This window comes from Acanthochromis polyacanthus, chromosome 5 (genome assembly GCF_021347895.1).
Source record: "Acanthochromis polyacanthus isolate Apoly-LR-REF ecotype Palm Island chromosome 5, KAUST_Apoly_ChrSc, whole genome shotgun sequence".
Lineage (NCBI taxonomy): Eukaryota > Metazoa > Chordata > Actinopteri > Pomacentridae > Acanthochromis > Acanthochromis polyacanthus.
Genome location: NC_067117.1, coordinates 10,937,763 through 10,958,846, shown reverse-complemented (window position 1 = coordinate 10,958,846; position 21,084 = coordinate 10,937,763). Strand labels below are relative to the sequence as shown.

The following is a 21,084-nucleotide window of genomic DNA, read 5'->3' as shown; positions in this document are numbered from 1 at the left end:
TTTGCTTAAAAATTACACTTTTTGGTGACTAAGCAGACCGTCAGCTGAGGTTAAGTTGAAAGGACAGAAAGAGGAAATGGAAAGCTTTGTGCATATATAAAACCAAGCTCACTTAATGCACTTGCTAGTGTGACTAACAGCAGCACACAATTGGTTTTTCTGCCTCTTTAAGTATATAAAGAGGCGGCTGAGGCACTCGGAAACTCTGGAACAAGCTGGACCTTGATTCGCGATTGTTTTGTCAACTGCTGTTTCCAAGGTCAAGAATGAACCGTCAAGCTCAAACACCCCAATTCAGTCTGCGCTCGGAGCACCGCCCACAGGCCTACGAGGATTATGTAATGCCATTTCATCCATTGTGCTGCTCTTTTGCGTGGCTCTGTCTTGAATAGCAAAGGGTGAAAGAGTGCGTGGGTGAGCATGTGAAAAATATACCCACACATATTTCAGACATGACAAACACAAAACATCACCACCAATACAATGGTAAAGGGCTGGGAATTGTTATCATACCATTTTTCCCTTTTGTTTTACATAATTTAGCATATATTTCCATGTCAGCATGTGTCATTAGTGTGAACGCTTGTGTTTGAGTGTGCTTAAACACTATAAATACATGTGCGGGAGTGATCGCATGCATATGTGGGTGTATTTTCACCAACAGTGGTCCTATACAATGATAAATTTAGCTGTGATAGACACAGTAAGTGTATGGCAGATAACCACGAGAGAAGACATCCCTGGATAGTACTTTACAGAAGAGAGTGTGTGTGGGTGCAGGTGACACAGTAGGATGAGGTAAGGTCTCAGTGGATTGCTGAACAACCTCTAGAGGAGAAAATAAGAGGCCATCAGAGGGAGGAGAGGGGAGAGGCCAGATTAATGAAATATGAATGTGTTTACTGAATAGCTGTCATGGCAGCCTACTGACGGCTGAGCGATATTAAAAATACACAGTGTAGCTGACGGCTTCACCTACACTGCAGCGACCCCCGCCATCTTCAGAGACTACTCTAATCAGCATACAACTCACTGCAATCACAATCACCCGCAGAAACGATCATCATCACACTCTTCATCATCATTTCCATCTTCGCCATCGCCGCCTGTTCATCTACATTATCGCTTTCATCGTGCAACAGAATCATGCTGCGGCAGGAAATTGAAGTTGGCCAGATCAATAAATACAATATAAAATTAAATTAGCTGCCAAGATGAGGTGAAAATGTGAAAATAAGTGTTTGAAGGCAAAGGCAGAGGTAATGCTATCCAGTCAAAACAATCAAAAAACACATTTTGGACACAAGCAAACAATGCAGCGAGGCCATTTCTTCCCATTATGGATTTAAAAGTGAGTTAAAAGAGGTGAGCCACGTACACTTTGATGTGTGTACCTGTGTGTGTGTGTGTGTGTGTGTGTGTGACCATGACATCATTTCTGCAGTGTCTAATCAAGGAGAAAGGGAGCCAGCTTTTGCAAGAGGGCTGTAATGGAAACACAATTGACCTGCTTTAATAAGAAAAACATGATACCTGCACTTTGCCCACACTTTCACAGAGACACAGAACACCAACACAACACGCAGCCTCACCACCTGCAAACAGATCCGAAAGTATCTCTGCTCTTTTGAAGTTTTATCTTTTCTCAGTGAAGGATGGCGACTTGGTGCATGGCAAAACTCCATCTGTTCATTTCAATATGAATGGGTATGTAAGTTTGGTGCTGCTGGAGCAGCAGAGATGTGAAATTGCGGATGGCATGCAGAGCGGCCCCGACACGCAGGGTTAATTCAAACTGCCTTTGATGTCTGCCTGTGTGTGAAATGAGCTGGTGGTCCAGAGTTCACACAAACACATGCCAGCACATACATACACTGTCATACACGCGTATACACGTGTTGTAATCATCGCACCAAAAACTCAAGAGACCACTCGTGTACCCACACAAATCCAAATATCACAGGAAGCACTCGGCTTACAGCAAGTACTGTGCAGCAGCAACTAAAACACCAACAAAAATTCAAATTCGCCGTTTCGTTGATGGTAAAATCCATTGCGCTCTTCAAGCTTGAACTCCTGAGCAGCCTCAAACATTGACTCACATACCAGCCACATGACAATGGGAGCTAAGCTGCCTGTAGGCAAAAACAGACTGCGGGCTTACACACAATACCTATGTAAAGCAGAAGCTGCAGTTATACAGCAGAAATAGTCACACACACAAAAACATATCTGATTAAGTTCTTAGTAGTGAGCAACCATAATACAGAATTTCTTCCACATACACTTTGATTGATTTCTGCATCACACAGACTTCCAATGCCTTCAAAGTTACACCTACACAGTCAATGTGATTATAAATCAGCTAAATCATATTAAACTAATGCATTTAGCTTCAATTTAATTAGACCGACTGTGTCATTTACAAATAGTGAGTGATAGTAATTATAGGGCTGATGCTAATTTAAATAGCAATGTCACGTATAACCGAAACAATGAAAAATTGCATTGAAAGTGAAATTATAGATACATTAACACTTGGTTTTCACGTCACTGTGCAAATTATTAGGTTAGAAGTCTGAGCAATTGTACAGAATCAACCTCTGTCTTCAACAATGAACTGACAAGCATCGAATCCTTCACTGTGTTTTATATTACTGCACTTTTAAATTAGAAATTGAAGGCATTAAATGGCAGAAAACACACAGCAGCATTGCCAACATGCAGGAAGTTGCCCAACAGTATGATGAGTACACAAGTGCTAAACAGTTGTAGTTTGAGAGAGTAAACCGTAATATTGGTTGGGGAAATGGAAAAGTCTTTCATTATCTTTCAATTTTACTGTGAAATAGCACGTACAGGGAGGTAATGATGTTCTCTTTGTCTCTAATCAGTCTAATGTGTGATGGTGAGGCATTTCACTGCATCCTGCTTTAAGTGACATCAATTTTATACCAGCATGCATTTATGGGAGGCTTTCAGGTCCACAAGTTTTGATGGTCAAAAAAATGGCAATGGTGAGCTATAACACGTCCTTGTTTGCTTTTATAATGATGATCTATGAAGGAGCAGAGGTGTAGCTGTATCAGTGCAAGGAATGTGGCAGTTCAAAAACCATTTTCTTTATATTTAAGTATTCATTATGCATAGGGGGACCCTGTCTCCTTGAAATCAACTTTATATATGTGTGATTAATTTGTTTTGCCTGGACCGTGACACTACAGATCCTGCATGTGGTCACATTTGAGCAACAAAAGCAACATGATGATGGATTGAGAATGACTGTGGCATTGAATAAATGTAAATAAACTCATTTCTCACATCATCTAAACAAAACCACAATAGTTCTTTGGATACTGAAGCACCCCGAAAAAAAGAAAGCGTGAAAAAACAGTAATATTGCAGCAGCTGAGGCGCCACAGAAATACTGCAAAAAAAAAAAAAAACATCTGAAGATAGATATTCTCATTAAAGTTTTTTCTGTAAACTGCCACTAACTGTATTTAATTTTAGAAAAAATAACACAATAATATTAAAATGGAATTTAACTGCTTTATCTAAATACAGTTCTACAATTTCATTTAGCAGATGCTTTTATCCAAAGCGACGTGTGTGTGGATTTCAAAAATCAGTTTAAAAAAACTGCTAAAAAAGGGGGGAACATTTCTGTTAAAAAAAATGTGCAAAAACAACACTTACATTAATTAAAAGCATTGCACCATGACCCAAACCATAACTTAGGAGTGGCCATTAACTTCCTCTTGAAACACCTTTACAAATTGTGAATATATTAAGGTCCTCTGTAGCAGACAGTTCATGTACTGTATGTGTTCGTACAATAAATATATATATGCATACACATAGATGGGTGTATATGTAACGTGGCAATTGTAGCGATGGAGCACAAATCCCATCAAACAACGGAGCCCTGGGAAAAGGGCCAGAGGCAGAGATGAGAGTGAGTCCAGCTCGAAGCCAAAGGCGGGGGTGGATATATTGTGGAAGCAGGGGAGAGAGAGAGAACAAGGCAGAAGACGCTACGATCAACAGAATTAAAACGTAGGTAGCACTTCTGAAGACTCTTCTCAGATGGCAGTGGAGAGTCCTTGCAGCCTACATAATCAAAAATTTAAACACTTTTCTAGGACTTCCACAGCAGTTGTGCGGCTGAGAACCACCCACCGCTGAGGCAAGCCAATTAAAGTCATTCAGAACTGTGACCAATCAATCACAGACAAGTGCAGGTGGAGGAGGGAGGGAAGACGACGAGGACAAAACCTCCGAGACTTCAAACTCTCGCACATGCAAACACCCGTAAAAAATAAAAACAACAACACACAAATATATTTGGTTTACAATGGAAAATGAACGTCACACCTACCACTTCACACATACAGAAGCACTCCCTCTGCAGTGGAATGAATAAAGCACTTCACACCTGGAATTTTCTAGGGCATCACGCCACTCCACATTACCACTGCAGCCCACTCAGGGAACTGTACTCGGTTGTTTCTCTCTGTCAAGCACAGATAGCACCAAAGACACGTCATGCGCTCTGTGAAACATCAAACAGAAGACAACTGAAAATTACACAAGCACGTGAACGCGCGCTCTGGAAATAATCATGTAAAGAGACGGAGACAAGGGGAAAAGATGTGCAGCGTCTGCAAAATAAAGCATCTTCGTCTGACAGGGCTGGAGCTTTAGCAGACCCTTAATCCTATTTTGACACATAATGCTATATTGTCTTCCTTCAAACAAGTGCAAGGCCTTCTTTTCTCCCCAAAACCCACTCGTAGCATGAACGCACTGGTTCTTTGTCCTCCTGGAATTCATCGAGCAACAATTAGTTACACAAATACAGTCCCCCAAATGTGCCACAGTGGATGACGGCGACATGCAGACATTGCGACCATCCCTGTTAGTTCTACACTGACACGTAAGATGCTGTTTCCCTCCCAGTGGGCTTTTAAAGCTCCATCCCGGTAATTCACTGCATTAGACGCACACAGTCATATACCGTAAGATCTTTTATAACATGACCAGAGATGACATTAACAAGCACAGCATGCATCGTATCGCACTGTGTCTTTAAAGCCTGCGTTATTGACATCAGTCAGCTGGCTTTACTCTAGAGCTAAACCTGAACGAAAGGAAGGAAAAAAACTGAGCTTGGTTTGAAAGCATGAGCATCTAAGAACTGACAAATCTGCTCAAAGTTTTAAAATAACATATTTCTGTGCCAAGATGATAAACCTACTAAAGAATTGTATCAACAGAAATAACTGAGGATTGATTTAAATGACATATCGCTAATTTTGCGCTTCATGTTTTGTTTAGGTTTGATTTACAATATCTGGAGGTCTCTGCCTGTTGAAGGAAATATCAGCAGCCGATTATGGCTTCAAAATATTTAAATAAAAATAAACAGAATATGAAACTGGAGACAGGGAACTGGCACTGTATAATCTGGTTCAACTTTTCCTAAACTGTCACATTTTTGTTGCAAAGCTATTTCAAGTAATTCCATCTAACACTAACGCCGGGATATCTGCATGCAGGGCTGCGCTCTGCAGATATATGTATTTTCATTTATATAAACACCGCAAGCCAGTGCCAGGCCATCAAGCCGGCGAAGCTGAGGAATCCTTGTAACCTTACCCAGTGTCAGAAAACCAATAAAAAGGCAGAAAAATAAATACCGTGTGCTTGTGTGCCCTTCTGTTCTCCTGTCAGCCCAGGGGAGTCTGCGGTTGGGAGTAATGGTGCTGACCAGCTCCCGCGCTGCTTAACGTTCAGCCGACTACCGGTTTTATGTGCCTCTAATGTCCACAGTTATTTGTAGTGTTTTATTTTGTTTTTGTTCAAGGTAAATACACAGTAAAGGCCAGAGTCGGCACACAAACAGAAAGAGAAACGCAGGTTACACGAGGGTTTCAAACAAAACAAAAAGTAGGTTGCTAACAGACCATGTCTAAGCTTTCACAGCCCTGATGTGTCACCCTGATGACCCCTCACTCCTGGGAAGAGATAATGAGATGTCAGAACGGAGATTCAGCCAGGTTTGAATACTGGACAGTAAATCATGGGGATTCAAAAATGAATAAAAGCAAGGGTCACCATTTATTACAGCATTACTGCGTCATAATTAAACCAACCTGACCTCAGTTCCTTTTGGTAGCTAAAAATAGAGTCCCCCCTTAATCTGAATTTGGGATCGTGTGGGGGAAAAAAATTACAGAATTCTCCTTAATTTAGCATTTCTATTCCATTGCTGGTCACAGTGAACTCTGGAAAAAAAAGTTGCAATCACAAATTACTGTGCAACAAGAATGGCATTTCTACTACTTATCTAACAACTTTTATCATAAAATATTATTTAAAAAATACCCAAAAACAGCATATCCTTTAAAATATTAATTTTGCTCAATGTTTAGGATACAAGATTATTAATCACATTTATCTTTTAGGCCTGATCTATGCTTTCCACGTGAGCAGATTTCATCATCCATGTGTGGCTCAAAATTTATGACTTTACACACTTCAAGCATAAAACCATGTGCAAGGAAATCAAACGGACTAAAACAAGTGGTTGTTATGAGGAGAGACTGTATGAGGAGATTCTCAGTCATCCACAGCTTTGGAATTCACCATTAAAACAGTTGGATTTGAAGTAGTCGCTGCTGGGCTTGGAGGTGCTTTGATTTGTAGAGTGGTACTATCGACTATGGCCAAACACAGGGGACATTCTAAATTCTCCAGATATCTTGTGCTTTGTCTTGCCTACTGTTCTTGCAACAGAAAGCACAAATAAGCATTGACACCAGGATACTACAGCCTAATCTGTAAGTAACGGCTGTATCCTGGAAAAACTGCAAAGTCACAGTCAGCCATCTGTGCACACGGATGCAGAAACCATGAATTAGCATTTGCTAAAACTGGACTTTTTTGGGGTCACATTTCATTCTGATGTTACATGAATGTCTCATCACATTTAGCACTGAAATGCAAGGTGTTTTATTTAGATAAAACATGAGGTGGTTTTCATTTAAGCGCATTTCTTGGATGGCTGCTTAGACCATACTTAACATTTCAGAACTTTGATTTCTTTTGTACATATTTGACTTCTATACAAACATTTTTAAATATTTTTATCAATACCAACAGTTCCTATTCCTATTATTCTCAATTGCAAAGAATACTCATATTTAATCAGAATTTTATATTTCCTGGGTCAGTCAGTTTATGTGTTATCCAATCTTATGCTACCACAAATTAAGTATGTTCAGTTTAAATTTTGCTTCAAGGGGTTCAGCAAGTGTTATTGGCCTTTAGGATCAATAAACTGCTAAATTGGTGACACTAGTGGATCTTGGCAGAAAAAAATGGAGACAAATATATTTATGAGTGATGCAAAAATTAACAACTCTCCTCAAAGTTGGTCGGCTGTGGAGAAATTTTAGCTTTTATATCAGCTGACAAGACTATACCAGGTACTGCCACTGTAGAAGTGCTAAAATAACTAATTAATAATCCATTTTAAGCCACACCAAGTCCTCATAAAGAGTGCAGCATAGTGTGCACTGATACGTGTGGGATGCAGTATACTTAAGACAAGCCATCAGTAGATAAAAGCAAAGCCTGAGAGTAACCCATCTTGCAGAAATAGCCTGTGATGTTTCACACAACCAGATAACAAGTAGCTGTTGTGTAAGGCCAGAAGATGGAGGGGGAGGGCTAAAGGAGAACTGAAAGGAGGAGAACTGAGTGCTCCCTCTCTTTCTCCTTTAAAGGTAACTCCTCATGTCAGGAGGAGGGGCTTTCAGCTTTTCTGTAAACTGCCCATAGCTGAAAAGAGTTCTTAAATCAAGAAACAAACAGAAGTGATCAGCCCTCAAGTAACTGTCTCGTGATGGATAAGCACACAGAGCGGCTGGGGTGGGGCAGAAGCTGACATCAGCTGTAGAAAAAAAGATGAGGGGGGGATGTGGGTGAGAGCAGGGGTGACGTCTAGCATAGCATTGGGCAGTTGAGATAGATTATTGGAAGTTTCCGTCGTCAGCAATCCAGAGTAAATCCAGCAGTCCACTTTATAGAGATATCTATTTGTTGGGATCGGATGTCTTGGCTGTGAGCAACCTTTTTTTTTTATTTTGGGAAGCACAGCGAAGGTTTGGAAAAGCAGCAGAGACATTTGAAATTGTGTTCAACCTGCACATAACGTGACCCTCAAGCAAGGAAAACACACCTGTGCCGATCAAAATTGAACCAGAGGCTTCGGCAATGTTAGAAAAGATGACACGCATGCAGTTATGAGCTCGCACATGCGCACTGGCAGCACCGGAGGCAAGAAGGTCTGTGCTGAACCAAGATAAACCTGCAGCCAGCATGTGGTCAGCAGGGTGACTGATGTAGTGTTGACCACACAGCACAAAGGCACAGGCAGGGAGAAGGGCAAAAGTGAAGGAAAGACAGCAAAACATATATATCTTGTCGGAGAGATTTAAAAAAAAAAAAGCTCATATGAAAACTGAGCGATTCCCACGTCCATTAATTGGCACTCTGTCTTTCCGCCCTGCATCCACATGTGGGCATATTGATCTTGATGCCGTTCTCAGGTTTCCAGTAATCAAGAGCAGCAAATGGCAGGAGGAGGAGCAGACAGATCCTCAGGGTGCAGAGAAGTGGAGTGTGAGGGTTAACTAAGGTGTTCGGGAGCAGACATACGCACCGACTGAAATTATGCAGGCTGATTAGACTCTTCTTATTGAAATGTATTTCAGTTCTAAACTGGGAAAATACAATGGATGTAAAAAACTAAACCACAAGTTTCCACCATTTAATGCTTGTGAACCCTTACAAAAGAGCAGCATTTATTTAAGTCTTATGTTGCTTTTACACTTTAATGTCTCAGATGGTTCACAAAATAGGTATTTTTATTTATCCAGAATTTGCAAAAAATGCCAGAAATTAGGGCTGGGACTTTAACGCTTTTATTTCAATTCATTAATTACAGGAAAAATAACGTGTTAAAAAATAACGCATTTAATCGCACCTTTCTCAGTTCCCTAATTTCTGCCACACCGATAACACTGATGCACACTCCAGCCCAGTAGGTGGCGGTAATGAATCTAAAGTCTGTTTACCAGCTGCGAAGAAGATGTACAGGACGTACTCAGCTCGGTCGCCAATTTTCTCTTTCATTACGAAAATTGTTCAGCAAAAAGTATTTCTGAAAGCATTTGAGGCGAGAAATAAGCTGCTGAATCTGTTTTTTTTTTTTATTTCAATGGCGGCTAGTTTAAATGTTTAACGAAAGTTTCGCGACGCGTCAGACCTCTGCGTCCCGTGTCGCATTTGCATAAATGAAACTACTTTATGCAAATGAGCTCTGGGGCAACGCACCATACATTAGCTATGTCAGTTCTGGTACCGACAAAAGCTTTAGCCAGCCCACAATTGATCAGGTTCGATTCCTGCTCGCAGCCCTCACTGCACCTATCTAATAAAGCCGTAAAAAGGCCAAAAAAAAAAAAAGAAAGCGTCTGAGTTCAAAGAAAGTCTTAAAATGTTAAATATAATCGCTACAATTGCACTTTGAGTCTGCAGTAATCTGTGAATGTAGCAGACAGATGAAAAATGCAGATAAATATAAATGAAACAAACATTTTTGCTGCTTAAGTACGCGTATACGTCTATTATCGATTCAGTCATCAGCCAAAATTATTTGATCTGAAAAATTGAGCTTATTGTGTCAAATCTTGGCAAAAATTAATTCACTACAAAGCCTGTAATTAATTCAATTAATTTTCTTTTATCATATCCCACCACTACCAAAAATGCAAACATTAGGGAAAAGCACTAAAAATAATGAATACAATTTTTTGCCGTAGCATTTGTTTTGCTATCCTTAATTATGTGACCTAGATGGGGCTCAATCCGTACCTAAACTCAGCATTTCAGTTGTTAGCTAGCTCGACCTCAACCAGCTACAGCAGTAAAATGCTTCAGTGTAATCTAAAATTGCGAAAGGGGCTACAGAACAAATAGTATTTTTTACTTTACATGCTTTAAGAACAGCATGAGTATAAAGATTTGCTCCTACAGAATTAAAAGACTTGAGGGCTTCTACCACAAAAACATCTCACCACATGATTATTTACAATTACAGCAATTGAAGTGAACATATGGATCATCTCATGTGTAAATATGTACAGAAAAACAGATTATTTCCATTATTAATCTGGAAATTAATATCTTGATGAATTGATAAATGTTCTGTCCACGTCACAGGGCTTCACAATTAATCAAATATTCATCACAATCATGATTTTGGCTTTCAAAAATTAAGTGAAAATGATCGAATTCTGATGATAGAAAACAGAACGTGCAGATAAAAATCATCTTGGTTTGAACACCTTAATTCACTCCCACTTTCAGTCTGCGCTGTTTGCATTGCAGTAACTGAGTGGAGACTAGAACCTTCCTGTGCACAGCCATCTAGCTAGCATCTAGCTAGCCTGGATGCGAAGCGTTTAGGGAACACCAGCCAAATGCAAAGTCTATTAATAAGTAAACGATTATGAATAATGTTGTTTATTTAAATGGGAAAGTGCAAGTCAATATTTGAGCCCTAAAATTAAGGAATTACAACAGATAATCGTGATCTCAATATTGATTCAAATAATCGAAAACAATCCAAAGATATACGACAAACCATCAAATCTTTTCATTTTGAAAACTGGAAACAGTAGTTGTTCTATATTGAAACCTATTCAAAAGAACGTTTGTAAAACTGCTTTTAATATCTTCAAAATAATGATGATTATCTGATCAATCGAATCGTTGCAGCTCTGTCTGAATCTCTGATGAACCATCTGTAATGACAGTATGTGGGTGGAGGCGCTGCTCATGTGTGCCTATTAAAACTGTTCTGAAAAAGCCCGAGGATATGAAAACAATGGCAGTGTCCACCGCCGCCTCTCATCACCACATACTGTAACACATCAAACACAGCAGCACATAGGATAATGAGGAGGATAAGGACTATAAACAGCAACCGTCTGCTCACATTTAAATTTACCAGCTCTCGTCCGTCCCCTCTATCACTTCATCCATCTTAAGTAGTTTGACTCTAAATATACACACAAAACCGCCCGAACATCCATCTCAATTGTCAAGCCATTCTTCATTCGCTCTCCCTCTAAAGAACCCTCCTCCTCCGCTCTAGAAGCCGCCCACTCTCCTTGTCTATCTGAGCTCCACACTCTTCCATTCCAAACTTTCAACTCCTCCGATGCATCACTCACCATCATATTTTCACTCCCCCAGGGGGAAAAATAACATCTTGATCGAACCTGGGCAGATTATATTAGAATTTGATTTCAGGCATTTGAAAAATTTGATTGTTATATTTAAAAAACACATTGAAATATCGAACATCTCAGTTTTTCTGTCTTCAAGTCAACCAATTCCAAATGTATCTGATGCTTTTCTGTGCTGCCCTGACTCGGACCTCCCTACTCCTTCACCTGCCACCTTCCTTGTCAGTTAAAATAAAACCGCAAACTGAGGGGGACATTATATTCAACTTAGTTTCCTTGTCTCTTTCCATGTAAGACAAACGCAAAAATAATTTGCACACACTCTACATTTTTTGTCAGTGAGAATAAACTGCGCATGAAGAGGAAGGGGGCGCAGAGGGAGGCAATCTTGTTACCAGCCGGCATAGCCCTGGGAAGATTTCTATCAGACACACGTATAGAGAGAGGCATCCATTTAGAAAATGGCTTTTCTAGGCATGCTGGGCCATTTAGCACACCCTGTGACGACTCCTGTTTGGGGCAATGATAAATGTTCTTTCACACCCGGTCTGTGCACACAGTCAGACCAGCACATGCACATACAGCCATATGGGCGCCCGACACAAGACATCACCAGGGTGGACACTGGAAAAGAGACACCAGCTTCATTGGGTTTGGCCCACAGAGAAAAAACAAAAACAAAAAACGTCAGTCACTTGTTGTGTAAATTAGATTAAATCCACACAAGTTAAATCCCATGAAGCACTTAACATCATGTCAACACCACATCTCAGCTTTAGGACTCATTAAGCTCAGGATCATTCAGCTACACATGTCCCGGTTTTAGAATAAGCAGTGAACAGACGCCGTGAAATATCCGAACTCAAAGTACAACGCATTCCTCTAAATACCAAAAACAACAACTGCTCAACTAATTAATCACCAGACAGATTAGATCAGACAACTAATCGCCCAGTTTGATCAGTCAACAGAAGCTCGATCACCAGCTGCTTACCGAGACCAAGGTAAAATTTGCTCGTTTTCTTTATGCTGACATGACAGAAAAGACACGTTTTTGACTGTTTCACATTTTATATAACAAGCGGTGCAGTGAATTATCAAGAAAACGATCGGAACGTAAATGAAAATGCAGGAAAAAATAAAATAATCAGTTGTCCTAGACTTTCACGTTACCAAGGTGTGCGTGTGAATTGAGCTGTAACAGTTGAACGGAGGATGCAACCCACAGAAGACAATTGTCTCGTGGTGAAAACAATGAGTCTGAGTTTCATGATTGTATTAACCTTTCGGATAAGTTGAAGGATGACGTGCTTCCTTATGGGCTGAGAAAATTCCCCTACCTCTGAGGCTGATAAAGCCTCTTCAAAAACCCACTAGGTTATCTCCAAAGTGCATCAACACCAAGCTTAAATCAATATTGTTTTTCATAGCTTGCGGAATGACAACATTCTGGAAGATACTTTTTGTTGTTATCAAACAGCAGCAATACGCTTTCACCTTGAAACAATGTGTAGCATTATTTTTGAAGTCTACTGCCGTGTAGATATCCACGTTCCTCAGTGGGAGTATAGAAAAAAATATTTGCACAAACTTGCAAAAGGTAAATATTTGGACGGGTAAACACTCTCTGTTATGCTTTGTTTACACCGGATGAGTGCTAAAAATCGACCTCTCTCTATCATGCAGTCTGAGTGTCTGCCTGATATCCACTAATGGTCATTACCCTTTACACCAGCACGATCCCTGTCAGCTCACTTCCTCCTCTCTGGGATCCATCAATGTCGCCACCACACTAACCACTGTTACCGCTAGCATTAAAGCCGCAGGCACCGTACCGGCTGGATGAATCACACTCACCCATACAGCAATAATGAAGCATTTATCTCAGGTTGCATTACAAACCCTGGAAGCAGGGCAAACATGCGCACATGGCCGAAGTATTGTGAAACAGTGTCAATCACACTATGCTCAACCATCTGCTCTGCAAACACGTGTTACACAAAGACTCGTAGCGGGGATGCGCACACAAACAACCAGCACCGTGCTCTGCTAAGCGTCTCTGTTTCAACAAGACATTCAGTCTCATAACTTTTAAACCCAATGCGTCTTAAAACAAGTGGAAAAAGAGAGTAATTTGGTTGAAATCATTCCATTTTCTTCCCCGGAGCAGCTTCACTTTAAAACCCTTGTTTCATAAGACTCAAGATTAAGAATAATCAATTCTGAGGATTCGGTTTCTGGAGGTATCAGGAGGGAGATCTGGCTCCAGGAAATTCATGAAGAAAAAAGCTGATTCACACTGGAAAAAAGCACAATTATCTCTGAGTGAAATTATCTTATAGAATATATTTTAAAAGTAAAACGTAAAAGTCTGAAAAATATCGACATTTCCTGCAGCGCTCAGACAAACCCACTGCCTCATAGGCACACTTATGTTGTACAATGTAGCCCAGTGAAATCTTACTGATTAATAATGCAGGGAAATGCAGGGCATCACATGCAAGTGTGACGTCAACTTACCGATCTCATCTGCTGAGTTCCAGTGACGTGCTGCAGAACCTTTTCCAGCTCCTTCTCAATGCGTCCGGCCCAGTGAATCATTCTGAAAAATAAATTTAGACCTTTTCAATCTGCATTTCTCGGCACTATCACCTGAACGTGTCATCACGCAAGCATTCATTTCTCTGTCACTGAGGGAGCGCATCTGTTAAAAAAAAAAAAAAAAAAAAAAAAAAAAAAAAGGGGCAGCAAGTCTATCCCCATCTTTGTGTAGCTCTCTTTCTGCTGGCAAACTGCCACACTCTCCCCCCCGTACCGGATCACTATCTGGAAGTATCCCTGTCCTATCTCTGCTAATGTCTGGGTTAGTCATCAGCGCCTTCTCTCCCCATCACATCTTGCATATATCTGGTCAGCCCTGGCAGGACTGGCAGCGAACGTGCCCGTCTTGGCTCGACTGGGATCAGCGGCTCTGCAATAAAACTGCTCAGGTCTGACAGAAGTGCACCCTAAGCAGGAGCTGATCTCCGTTAGACGGAGCCAAGTTTGGAATTAAGAGATCAAACGGCTGGAGCTCATCACTGTATATCTTGCAGCGAGCAACAAATGACTTAATGGATCAAGATTTTTACTAGATCATTTTAAAGCAGCAGTGGGGGCCAAACTGCCAATCTGGATACATAGTGAACAATCCATGTGAATAGCTGAGCAGAAACTCTCACTGGAAAAAAAAAAAAACAATCAGATGAATAAATTCTGTCGTGTGTTTGCGAGACAACCACTGATTCCGTGCCAACCTTTTCCTTTTGGCAGCCTGCAGATAGCTAATCACTAGCATCAACAGCACAACACAGTCGTTTTTCTTTTAATATGATGACGGAGACAAATGTCATCTTTAAATGTCAGATTTGCTCAGAAGACAAGAGGGAAGACAGATTTATTAAATTGCACAAATCTGCCAAGCAGTGACAGCGCTCACCATAATCACCAAGCCGGAGCGGGCTTCATCAGGAGAGTAACAGCAGCGCAAACACACCGGCGAGTGTGTGTCTGTGTGTGTTTATGGGGACAAGATGAAGAGAAAGCAAGCCTGTCTACAAAAGGGGTACAGAGGGGGGCCGCTGTGGAGGGGCCGCCCACTACGAAAAGGTCACCTCAATATGAGATGAAAACAAGTTTACAGTGAGAACAGAGCCGAGCAGGATGCAGTGACACTAACAGTGAGGGACGTACCTTTATCCTAGACCCAGGCAGAGCTCTTATGCAACTTCTTTAGTCGACATGCTATACACACAAGCACATATACATTATACATAAACACGTGTGCGCGAGTACTCTTCATGTTGTTGGACATATATCCGTTTACATACTGACATTCTGGGGACTTGCCTTCCTTATGGGGACAAAAAGCCAGTATCTATAACATATATATTATTTTATATACATGTGTGTGTATATACACCCCCTGTCAAAAGTTTTGAGACGGGTTCTCATTCATTTGAATGAGAACCCGTCTCAAAACTTTTGACAGGGAGTGTATATACTTAAATGAAAAAAGATCGCCCTATTTTAGTAGTTAGAATTTCCATATTGTAATATCACACACACAATGTCAATCACCTGCTTAATCATCCAAAACATTTTTGTTTGATAATGATAATACTTTTCTGAGCATTGCTATAGTTTGGGATGCACAATATTGGATTTTTTCTTAGACTGAATATGTCAATACTTTCCAGTTTATTTTAACCATTTACCAATACTGACATACTCACATACTTAATTGTAGCTAACACCAAGTCTCTCCTTTAGTCGAATTAAAATATGTCCACTCTTATCTTGATGCCCCCCTGGCAGATGCAGACATAAAGTTTTCCAAACGTACATATTCAATGGGAAAAATAACCTCAATTTATATGTAAAATGTATTCTATTGATTTTTATGCAACATTTTCAAGCTAAACTGTAAATGTTAATATTTAATTTACAGCCTTTATCAGCAGATACTGATGTACTGATGATGATGCTAATATCGTCACACATCCTTCCTGTTGGTGGTTTCAAGAATGTTGAACTTACACACCAAAAAAAATGGAAAAAAGTGAATTTGATAACTAAGCAGGGAAAGAAAGTTCTTGTTCAGTCCACAAAGCTACCATTACAGTGGGCAGTGTTTACTGTTTATCATCTCATTGTGTCATCTCTGTCACATACAAGAGTGGCAAATTTCTCATATGATGATATCTGGAGTCACAGATCTCATGTGCTAATATATGATAAGCTAACAACTAACAAAATCTGAATGTAGGCGTGATGTACATGTTCCTTTTGAGACAGACTGTCATCTGAAGGTTTCTTCCCGGTAAAGAGAAGTTTTTCTTCTTATTGTAGCAAAGTGCTGTTCAAAGGGCATCCAATGGAAACCTTGGATTTTGGTGTTCTGCACTGTATAATTTTGTAAGGTTTTCACCCGACTATGGATGAAGCACGTTGTGAATTGGCACTATATAAATGAAGCTGAACTATAATTGAACTGAATTAAATATTTGACGCAATGGAAAAACTATCAGTTGAAATGCTGACCTTTTATTTTGGGACATTTAAGGAAGTATCAAAAGATACAAGATTTAAAAAAAATACAGTTACTGAAATATAAATGTTTTGCATATTGCCACCATATTGGCTTATGATTTTTTATTAATCTAATGTGACTGGATGTGAAACGTGTGTGTCAAACATAAACCATCACTGTGTTCACTCCACTGTAGTAGGTGTTATTCCAAAACATATCTAAGGACAAAAATGGACCACAAGTCAAACGAAAACAACCAAAGATATTCTTTAAACTATACTACAATATTGTGATAACAAAACAAGATTTTGCCTCAGTTCATAATAAAAATGCTCATACATCTACCAGCTCAACAGAGACACATATTAGCCTTGTGGTTCCTCCTTCCTGATGTTTCCAGGACATTAAACACATCAAATATAATCAGTAACATACTTATATACAGACTGATATCCATAATCCACTGACTTGCATCACATGGTATGAGGCTGACCTAGCAACATTTAAAAGTACAATGCACATTTGCAAAGCTTTGTATGATAATTTGACATTCACGGACTGACTGTAAGTCAAAGAGGAATATTTCACAGCCTCAAATATGCAGAACTCTCCATTCAATACCAACTCCAAAGATATCAGAAGACGGCTATTTGGCAAATCTTATGCACGACTGAGGCCCAACGTTCACCGAATGCTGGGAGACCTTCTGTACTATGAAAGCTGTGATCACTCTTAAAAACACGGAAGCTGCCATGGCGCACGACATGAAAGCCTACTGATGCTCTTTGTAGTCTAATGTAGTGTTAAAACTTTGCCATTTGTCTCTTGTGTTTTTGATGTGCTTTCCTTGCATTGCATTATGATAGCCAAACATTATGGAAAAGAACTAAATGTGATGAAATGAGTTTGGATGGAAGACCTGTGTGTCAGTCACATACGTCACTATGTTCTTTCTGGCGCCATGGATCCAATCATTTGAATATCTATTAGGGGCAGAAGGTGGCGAAATTGCTGCTGATTATTTCACTCTCCTAGGAAAGATTTTGCCTTCCGACGAAAAACTGTAAAAACGTCCATTTAGCTTCCAGTTATCAGAAGAGATTTTCTCCACATAATTTAGAAATATGGAAATAACTCACCGATGTGCGCTTTTTATTTTTGTTGCCTCTCGCAGACACACACTATCTAATACACACAAACAACACTGGGAGTAAAGTAAATAAAAATCAGGCCAGGTTTTTTTTTAGGTGGCAAGGTGGAGAAAATGTACATTTTCTTGGCACTGCTGTGGAAATAAACTAGAGGACAGTCTGCCCTTTCTCACAGACACACTTCCTCGGCTGAACCCCGAACACCCACTTGCTCTGACCTGTGTGTGTGTGTGTGTGTGTGTGTGTGTGTGTGTGTGTGTGTGTGTGTGTGTGTGTGTGTGTGTGTGTGTGTGTGTGTGTGTGTGTGTGTGTGTCAGGCCTATACATCAGATAGACTGCCTAGCTGCATAGCTCCCCATACACTTCAATTAACTGTCAAATTCTGGCACATAGCACAGAGACGTGGGTGGCCCAAAACCCAGTTTATAAATCCCAAGGGGTGACTGGATATAATACAGAAATGCATATATGTCCTGCCCTGTGGACTATTTATCTTATTTTTATCTGCTCAAACAAGGACACCAACAGACTTGAGGGGCATTATTAAAAAACTGACTACAATTCAGTAAATTGTGCAAGTTAAGCGCACCTAAATGGAATAAAAGCATAGATTTTAACACAGCTATCCAAATACAACAAATATAACATGATGTATGAGAAATATGTGTGGTTTTGTTTGCAAAGTAATCCAGGTGTACATCACACGCATCGCTTTTCACAGAGCTAAAGCAATCAAATCAATGGTCCACCTAATTGTGGTCTGAAGTCAATGGGCAGTAATATAAAGGATAACTGATTCCTCCTTTGAAAGTCACCTTGGCCATAAAATTAACAGATGCCCCGGAGATTTTAAAGAGATCGTCTGCTGGATGCATCACGGAGGAATCATTGAGATTCCTGTCATTTCTGTGAACCTGACTGACTAATCATCACTACAGGCTACACATGGAGTTCACATCAGATCAGCGGGATTATTATAATAAACAGGAGCGACGTTTGAAGCGCGGCTGCGTGGACTTGAGGAACTGTTGCACTTTGGTGCCACTGGGGTTTAATACTGAAGGAAAAGCTGACAAACTCTGACATGAAGCAATTTTTACTTTCGTTTTTTTAAAGTACAATTTGAGGGAAAATGATTACCAGTCTGGTACTGAACAGTTTGACGACGCACAGGTGGCAAACTGTTGCCTTCGTGCGTCCTTAAAGGGGGAAATTGTTGTATTGCTCGCGTAAGAGAAGAAAGCCTGCTGTTAGATTTCAAATAATACCACAAACTATTTCCCCCCATAGCAGGTGCACGCTGAGAAAGTCCAACAGTTTCGAGGAGTGCTTTGGCACTTTTGTGCGCCTGCGGTCACTTCTTGGATAAAGCAAGTGCGTCTTAATTTCTAACGTCATTTCCACATTTAGTCTCTGAAACAAACTGATCCCGTTAAAACAAACAAACAAACAAAAACACCAGCGTTATCCTGCGGTGAGATATTTTCCACGGTGTGAGTGTAGGACTTTTTAAAGATCATGCCTAAATGGGATGTTCTCCCACATGCAACACTATTTTTATTCTTATGTCTCCATACCCTTGAATTGTCGCTTGGATGGATTTCTATGTGCACGCTCCCTGTAGCCTGTTTCCATGTTGACTATGACGAATTGGATAAGACTTTGGGTATTTAATGTCACTGCCCACAACAACAAAAACAACATAAGCTGGGAGATTCATACGGCGGCATCAGAGACGGACGCTGCGTCGGAACATCACGGACAGCGGCTCCGAGGTAAACGGCGCCGCGTGTGCAGCCTCGTCGGGGGGCCACCTGTCCTACTTCCACGCTCCGCGCCCCCTCCGCCGGTTTAATGCCCCCCTACCAGAAGGAAAACCATGCAGGGTACTTACGTGTAATGCTGGGGGAAGAGGTGGGTCCCGGCTGTTGGCGTGGAGACGCATATGATAAGTACAGTTTGGATTGTGAGCAGGCAGAAGACACCGTACGACTGCGTGCAGATCGCCATTTTCCATTAAATATTCAAGAAACTGGGATAAATAAAAGAAGGACCGGAAGGACAGTCGCTGGCAACCGAGCTAAGAATAAACGAGCTCCCGAGAAAGTGTGCTGTGGTGGGAGGTGATGGTTTTTGGCGGAGGCTTGTGGACACTTCAGCCCCGGCAGTGGGAGAATGTCAATCGGGAGACGCGCACGGAAGAATTGGCAGCTGAAGACGCGGGGAGATGAGGATCAGGAAGATGCTCTGCCGCTGCTGCTGATGTGCCTGGCTGCCTATTTGCGCACTCGCTGTCCTCCCTCCCTCTCGGCCGCCGCGCACATTTGCTCCTTCTCTCTCCCACTGTCTCCAATGTAACAGCCATACACTGTAAAGCTCGCCGCGACGTGAGCACAGCGTCCCCGTCCCCGCTTTCACAATAAAACCAAGTTTGGCAGCAGCAGGAAATCAGTTGTCCCGCAAGAATTTTAGTTTGAATTCAATTTAGGTGTTGTAACCCTCTCAACTACTGCATCTAATGGAGCTCATTCCTGATGTTGCACTTGTTTTAGGGGCCTATCTTGCCTCTTTTGACGCGCCAGCCTCCACTCATGTCTTTGAGGGGAATTTTATTGTTTTAAGTCCAAATGCGCAACGTCCTCTGTTTATTTTGTCTGACACTTGATTCAGCTGTTGGCACAAGTGCTACCTTCCTCCATGCAAACAGAATATTCCTGTGCGACAGGCGGGGGCGCGCATCAGGCCACCTCCTCCTTCATGTCCACTCTCCATGTGCTCCCCCCAAAAAAACTCGGGATTATGGAGCAGAAATCGCGGCTTTATTTTGGTAATTAGAGGCATGACTCTAGAGGGGCATCTTGTATGAACTGGAGTGTAAACATTCTGCAAATCACCTTGGGGCTGCTCTCCAACTACATTTGTTCTACTTATTAGCGCATCTGGTCCAGTGGATGAACATTTAAATGGATGCAAGGAGAATTAATAACCTCATTCTGGAGACACCTAACTATTGCTTCACGCTGTCACCAGCTATTTGGACGGAGGGGCTTTAACTTTACACGGCATGTCTCCTTGTTTCTTTTAAGTGGAAGCTGGAATAATTATAAGCTTGTTAATAAGGGGTGGATTTCAGTGGAGCAAGTTTTCTCCTGGACTCAAGTCAGATGCTGTTCATTTAAATGGTAAACAAGGAGGAGAGATGCACTGAAAGCTCAGAGTAAATCTAATCCAGCATGAAGTTACCCCCTGGAGAAGTGACTATCTCCCTCTATCAGCTGTGTGTCTGCTTGTAGTTGTGTGTGTGTGTGTGCACCTGTACCTGTCTTCTTACCTTTCCCTGCACTGCTGTCTGTTGTCTGATCTTGCTATTTCAACCGGAGGCCAGGTGTGACACATTTGCGCCTAAACAAAAAGATTTTTCAGCTCACAATAAACTTTATATAAATGTGCCATTCATTCTCCAAAATGGAATCAGGCAATACAGGCCTCTGAAAACACACAAATGGAATAAAGACTGAGGGTTTGTTTTTGGTTTTTA

At 41.0% G+C, this 21,084-nt stretch overlaps 1 protein-coding gene across 3 annotated transcripts in view; it reads right to left on the bottom strand.

Annotated features, from left to right (window-relative positions):
- cacna2d2a (calcium channel, voltage-dependent, alpha 2/delta subunit 2a) overlaps positions 1-19,915 on the bottom strand; it is a 160,726-nt gene extending 140,811 nt beyond the window's left edge. For all 3 annotated transcript variants that reach the window (XM_022207975.2, XM_022207976.2, XM_022207977.2), the window contains exons 1-2: positions 19,441-19,915; positions 13,845-13,926 (exon numbers count right to left, since the gene is read on the bottom strand). In XM_022207975.2, coding sequence (XP_022063667.1) covers positions 13,845-13,926; positions 19,441-19,556 — 198 coding nt within the window. In that variant the 5' untranslated portion in view covers positions 19,557-19,915. The remainder of the gene's footprint in view (positions 1-13,844; positions 13,927-19,440) is intronic.
- Positions 19,916-21,084: the final 1,169 nt, after the last annotated feature.